Source organism: Dipodomys spectabilis, unplaced genomic scaffold (genome assembly GCF_019054845.1).
Source record: "Dipodomys spectabilis isolate Male_0828 unplaced genomic scaffold, ASM1905484v1 ptg000069l, whole genome shotgun sequence".
Taxonomy (NCBI): Eukaryota; Metazoa; Chordata; class Mammalia; order Rodentia; family Heteromyidae; genus Dipodomys; species Dipodomys spectabilis.
The window spans coordinates 5,541,391-5,548,119 of NW_024870746.1; the positions used below are offsets into that span (position 1 = coordinate 5,541,391).

The 6,729-nt window shown below is 54.8% G+C and overlaps 1 protein-coding gene across 1 annotated transcript; it reads left to right on the plus strand.

Moving 5' to 3' along the window:
• Positions 1-462: 462 nt before the first annotated feature.
• Positions 463-5,566, plus strand: Mex3a (mex-3 RNA binding family member A). The gene is made up of 2 exons (XM_042682316.1): positions 463-916; positions 4,317-5,566. Exons 1-2 carry the CDS (start codon positions 463-465, stop codon positions 5,420-5,422), a joined length of 1,560 nt encoding a protein of 519 aa, XP_042538250.1. The 3' UTR covers positions 5,423-5,566.
• Positions 5,567-6,729: the final 1,163 nt, after the last annotated feature.

Sequence of the window (6,729 nt, forward strand, 5' to 3'; positions counted from 1 at the left end):
AAAGAGTTTGAGCGCTGGAAGGGGCTGGGCTCTATTGGGGGCCGCTGAGCGCCGCTCCAGGACTGGGGCTCGGTGCGGGAGCCTAAAGGGGGCGTCTGGACAGCGGAGGCTAGAGACTCACGGTCCGAGGAGGGAGGGGTGGGGGCAGAGATACTGCAGCCCCCCGCCCCCCGTCACCCCGGGAGAGGAGAGGAGATCTGCTTTCTTGGTTTTGCTTCTCTTTTCCCCCACCCCCACCCCGGGGGCTGGGGCGAGGGGAGTCGGGTTACAGGGTGCTTGGGGAGGGGGGCTTAGGGGGAGGGTCTATCTTTCTATCTCGCTTTCTTCCCCCCTCCCCAGTTCTTTGTTCCCCCTCCCCACACACCCCCTCCTCTCCTCTCCCCTCCCCTCCTCTCTCCTCTTTTCCCTTCCACCACCTCTCTCTCTCCCTCTCTCTCTCTCTCCCCCAGCTTTTGTTTCGCCATGCCTAGTCTAGTGGTATCTGGAATAATGGAAAGAAATGGGGGCTTTGGAGAACTAGGATGTTTCGGGGGAAGCGCTAAGGACCGTGGACTGCTGGAAGACGAGCGCGCCCTTCAGCTGGCTCTCGATCAACTCTGCCTCCTGGGTTTGGGGGAGCCCCCCGCCCCCACGGCGGGCGAGGACGGGGGAGGTGGGGGGGGCGGCGCCCCTGCGCAGCCGGCCGCCCCCCCGCAGCCGGCCCCGCCGCCGCCGCCCGCGGCGCCCCCGGCCGCCCCGACAGCGGCCCCCGCGGCGCAGACGCCCCAGCCCCCCACCGCCCCCAAAGGGGCGAGCGACGCCAAGCTCTGCGCTCTCTACAAAGAGGCCGAGCTACGCCTGAAGGGCAGCAGCAACACCACGGAGTGTGTACCGGTGCCCACCTCTGAGCACGTGGCGGAGATCGTGGGCAGGCAAGGTAAGCGGGCGCCGGGACCACGGAGCGGGCTGGAGTGGGGATGGGGGGGCACCCCGTCCCCAGCGCGGAAAGTTCATTTCTTCCCTTTTTGCCCGCCTCTGGCTCGGTCCCTTCTCCACAAAGGGTCCGCCCCCCTCCTCTTGATTTCCAAGTGCCACAAAGTTCCCCGCTACCCTAAGTCGGGACTGTTCTCCAGACCCTTCCTCCCCCAGGGCTCTGCGGTTAAACAAAGAAATATCCTCGAACTGAGAGTGGGAAAGGGGAGGGGGAGCAGTCTCCAATCCTGGGATGCTGTCCGGAGGGGGTGTCTACTCCTAGCTAGAAAAACTGATGGAATGTACAGAGTTACTCAGAATCCTCTATTCCAGTATCTGCTTGAGGATTGGGGAGGGGACACCACTGGGACCCCCCAGTCTCCTAGAGTTACAGACTTTGGGGAAGACGTGGTCCGTAAAGCCAGACTGAGTATTTGTCTCTTTGTTGGGCTGAGTGTAGGAATGGAAGGGGGTGTGGCTCAGGGGAGGGTCCCAGCCCTGGGGGAGAGGTAGTAAGGGGGAACTGTTGAAAGAGGGGGTCCTGTGGTCACCAACACGCCAAAGTTGGAGGGTCCGTGGGGTTTTGGAAAGACTGTCTCCAAGGAAGTACTAGTCCTGGCGTGGACCTCTCCTCTTCCCTCTCTGGCTTTTGTTCTGGGCTGGCCACGGCCTGGGGCCAGGCGCTTGAAGAGGGGTCTCTTCAGTGAGTGAGTGAGTGGGACAGGTCAAGAAGGCAATAAAGCTGGAAGATGAGAAAACATCACTTGGAAATTTGGTGGAGGGTGTGTGTCTGGATGTGTTGGGAGGGGTGTAGAATTAATTCAGTGTACTATGTCTGATACCACACCCTCAGCCCAGCATCCCTGGGTGGGTGGGTGTGCTGGGTAAAGGTCCAGATTGAGCAGATGGCATCTCAGCGACCCTTCTCTCTCCTGGTTTCCCAAGGGGTGGGGGGGGCTGGATTCAGAAATTGCAAAGGGACTGGGCTGGGGAGGTGGGGGAGGAGTGGGGGAGGAGCTGTCCCACAGTGGGGAACAATAGAGGAGCTGCATTCCGGCCTGGAGTGAGGGAGGAGGACGGCTCCCGGCCAAGGAGGAGGGGAGGCAGACTGGGGGGGCCCTGCTCCACATCCCACCTCATCCAACTGGAGTCTAGGTGTTGGGGGATTATGAAGGGAAACAGAATGGAGGAGGGGAGGATGCCACTCCCCTGTGCGGCCCTCCATCCCAAGGCGCTGGCTCTCTTGAGATTTCTGATTGAGAAAGTTGGATTTCCTCTGGTTGCCAGACACTGGGGATCCCGAGCCTGGAATTGGGTGGGGGCACTAGTATCTTTACTTGGACGTGGGGGTGGCCTTGGGAGGTCCCGGAATGTAATGGAGTCATTCTTTAGTCTTCTGCCTCCGCATCAGATGGTCCTGTCCCTCATAAAGTAGGGGGATTTTTTCCTATTTAGAAATGTGCCTTCCCGTCCTTAAGTATATGGAAGTCCTCCTTCTTGGCTGACCTCCCCACTCCTGCTGCTGTGTTAGTGCTTCTGTTTGACCTCTAGGAAGGTGAGGACCAGTGGGTCTTCCTTCAAGAGATGCTTCAGGGTTGCAGAGCCCCAGATGAGGCGCACCCACAGGCCTCAGCTTTTCTTCTTAGCCTTATGCTGTAGTCTGACATCCTCATCCTGGCCCTCAGTGTTATCTAGCTTCCACTTAAGTTTATGGACCCAAAACTCAAGAGCCGGAACCCAGGTGCCTATCAGAGAGCTTGTATGTAGAGGTGGAAGGAAAGCACATTTTACTTTCCACAAGCCACACAAATAAAACAATAGTTTACTGACATTAAAGCACCCAGGAGTTGGACAACAGGTAGCACCTCTTAACTGCGAAGAGGTCCAAAGACAAAGAGGCAGAGCAAAATTTCCTTCCTGATATCTTTTAAAGACTTGTCCAACCTACTCGATCTCCCCAGCCCCAAACTGCTGGGGTTGGAGTAGAGAAGGGGGAGGTGGAATAACTCAGACCTGTTGTTGGAAGAATGGGGTTGAATCAGAAAAATAGATCACTATGATTGTGAATAGGTAGTATAGTGGAGGATGGAGAAGGTTGGTCACATGTAGATGTGAGCATCTATATGTGAATGAGTTCTAGGCTAGCCTGGGCTACAGAGACTATCTCAAAAAAAAAAAAAAAAAAGTTGTAGGTATGTATAGGAATGTGTAGTTTGTGTGTGGGGCAGGATGAGGAAGCAAGACTGAAATACAAGGATCCCATGTGCACATGAAAGATGAAAGTGGTATGTGCTGACCCCACAAGTACTGTTTAGATAAAAGCACACTGCATAGCAGTGGCTCTTAGGTGTCTATGTGCAAACTCACACAGAAGAAGGGTGTGAGTCTCAGGCTCTGTGTGGAACTAGGGGCAAGAAAGGGGAATATGAGAAGAAAGGTTGTCCAGTAAGCCATCAAGGTCAGTAGCCTTTTCTGACTAGATAAAATATGTGGCACCCTAGTCTTCCACACTTTTCTCTCTCCCCTTCTTCTTTGTCTCTTTGTCTCATTTTTTTTTTCTTGCCTCCCTCTCCAACCTCAGAGTTTTAACTAGCTCCTCCTTCAAAGCAGGAGTATGGGTCTAGAATGCCCTCTCCCTCATCCCGCTCAGCCCTCAGACCATCTCACCTCTCTCCCAAGGGACTGGAGGGGACAGGAGTGTCATGGGTGGGGTGATGCTCCTCCACGTGTGATTTTCTTTATTTTCTTATTCTTCCTTCCTCCCTTGAAATTGATTGTCAGACTCTCCTCACTCTACTGCATTGGACTAGTTGCTGATCTGGGGACCCCCCCAGACACTGTGGGTTGTTATAAGGCATAGAGCAGGTCACAGAGAGATGAAGGTCAGTCAGTGTCCCTAAGACACTAGAAGAAACTTAATGAATGAAAGTTAATGGAATAGATTGTAGGGTTTATGAGTACATTGGGGTTCTGTGCAGGATCGCTGATAGATGTGGGGAAAGTGATCTGGAAATTTTTGAGTAGTCAGAGAAATTGAGGGAACAGCAAATATTTGGGGAACTGATTTGAACTTAGCAGCTTCTTTGGGAGGGTCTAATTATTTGAGGTTTTGGAGGAATGAATGGACTTGGAAAGTCCTAAATATAACATCAGAAAAGTCGGTGCGTTTTGAAATTGTGGTTGATAACAACACCGAGCAGATGAGTGGATTCTTTCAGTCAGGTGGGCTGAGGGTTTCACTGTGCCGACTGAAGGGTTCCTAGAAAGCTGGGTATCTGGGTAAAGATCAAGCACTTACTGGTTCTAGCACAAACCTCCTTGTCCTATGAATTTCTTCCACTCTCCCTTTTCCCACTCTACCCCAGGATGCAAGATTAAGGCTCTGAGGGCCAAGACTAACACCTACATCAAGACGCCAGTGCGGGGTGAGGAGCCAGTATTCATGGTTACAGGGCGGCGGGAGGATGTGGCCACGGCCCGACGGGAAATCATCTCCGCGGCTGAGCATTTCTCCATGATCCGTGCCTCCCGCAACAAGTCAGGAGCTGCTTTTGGTGTGGCCCCAGCTCTGCCCGGCCAGGTGACCATCCGTGTGCGAGTGCCCTACCGCGTGGTGGGATTGGTGGTGGGCCCTAAGGGGGCAACCATCAAGCGCATCCAGCAGCAGACCAACACATACATTATCACGCCAAGTCGTGACCGTGACCCAGTGTTCGAGATCACGGGTGCCCCGGGCAACGTGGAGAGGGCTCGCGAGGAGATCGAGACGCACATCGCTGTGCGCACGGGCAAGATCCTCGAATACAACAATGAAAACGACTTCCTGGCGGGGAGCCCCGAAGCTGCGCTAGATAGCCGCTACTCGGATGCCTGGCGGGTACACCCGCCTGGTTGCAAGCCCCTGTCTACCTTCCGGCAGAACAGCCTGGGCTGCATCGGCGAGTGCGGAGTGGACTCCGGCTTTGAGGCCCCGCGCCTGGGCGAGCAGGGCGGAGACTTTGGCTACAGCGGATACTTGTTTCCGGGTTATGGCGTGGGCAAGCAGGACGTGTACTATGGCGTGGCCGAGACTAGCCCCCCTCTGTGGGCGGGCCAGGAGAATGCCACGCCTACCTCAGTGCTCTTCTCCTCGGCCTCCTCCTCTTCCTCTTCTTCGAAGGCCCGAGCTGGGCCTCCCGGCTCTCATCGCTCTCCTGCCGCCTCTGCAGGCCCTGAGCTGGCCGGACTCCCGAGGCGCCCGCCGGGAGAGCCGCTCCAAGGCTTCTCCAAACTTGGTGGAGGCGGCCTGCGGAGCCCTGGTGGTGGGCGGGATTGCATGGTGTGCTTTGAGAGTGAAGTAACTGCCGCCCTTGTGCCCTGTGGACACAACCTTTTCTGCATGGAATGTGCAGTACGCATCTGCGAGAGGACGGACCCAGAGTGTCCCGTCTGCCACATCACAGCCACGCAAGCCATCCGAATATTCTCCTAAGCCTCCTGCCTCATGTTTCCTGGGGCCCCCTCCCCGCAGGACTTGTTTTCCACTAGGGCCTTTTGGAAATCAATGATTTGTGAGGGGCAGTGTGCTTGGAGATATTCGCTCGCTGGGGAGGGGGGACAGGGAGGCGGTGGTGGCTGGAGGGTGGGCCACTTTCAGAGCCTCTGGTTACCCTGCCTTGGGAATTGGGAAGGGGGCCAGACCGAAAATTTTACTAGAGTTACAACTCTGATACCTCAACACACCCTTAAATCTGGAAGCAGCTAAGAGAAACTTTTGTTATGCCAGAAGTGGCCGCTAAAGCGTTTTGACCCCCTTTGCCCTCCTCCCCAACTGTGTGTTGCTTGATCCCTTCCTTGTGGGGGGTGGGGGAAAGGGAAAGGGAGAATTGCCATTTGTACCTAGAGGTGCTCTTTGGGATTCCCAGCCCTCTGGTCCTGACCTCCAACCTCCTAACATGACCCTTTATAGTGTCCCCCCTCCCCCCTTATACTGTTTGGGAAACTAAGAGTTCCCAATAGTATAAGGGAGTTGGGGCCCTATCAGAAGTTTGCATAGATCACCTAAGGAATGTGGTGTGGGAAAAACATGTCAATAAAGGGCTCAAACTCATTGTCCCCACAAAGCTGGGCTAGAGGAATCAGGAGAGGGGGGCTCCTGTGTCCCCTGCAATTTTCCCCTTCACTCTTCTTTCCCTGTCTTTCCTTCCTCTGGGTTCTCCCTTTGCTTTTTCTGTTTCCTCCTGCTCTTTTTTCTTTGCTTCCCAGGGTGGTTTGTTATTTCTAGCCCCTTGTTGTTCTCTGCCTTTCTTCCTTTTCTCTGCCTCCCTCCTGCCCCTTCCAGCCCAGCTTTGGGGGTACTATCTCCTGTGGAGAAGCTGAGGGAAGAATTTTTTGATGCCTCCTCCCCCAGTTCCTCTTCAGGCATTGGACAGCAAGCCCTCTCCCCACTTTCCCAAAGAAGCAACTCCAATTCCTGATAGAATGTATCCCCATTTTCAGTGGTGATTTGAGAAGGAAGTAAAACTGGACATATAAAGGGTCAAATCCCCTACCTTCATCATCTATGGGCATTATATTTAGGGAGCAGTTCTTGGCCTGGTTTTCTGGCTCTGGGAGGGGGGAGCCAGAAGCAGGAAAGCCTGGACAAGAGAGACCGATGACTAGAAGGACTTCCCTCCCCTGCAATGACCCACTCCCTGACCCCTCTCTGGACCTAACTGAACCGCTATTGAATCCTTATTAGTGTGCAAATCATGAAGTCTCTGTTCCATCCACTGTGGCTGAGCAGAGAGGCCAGGT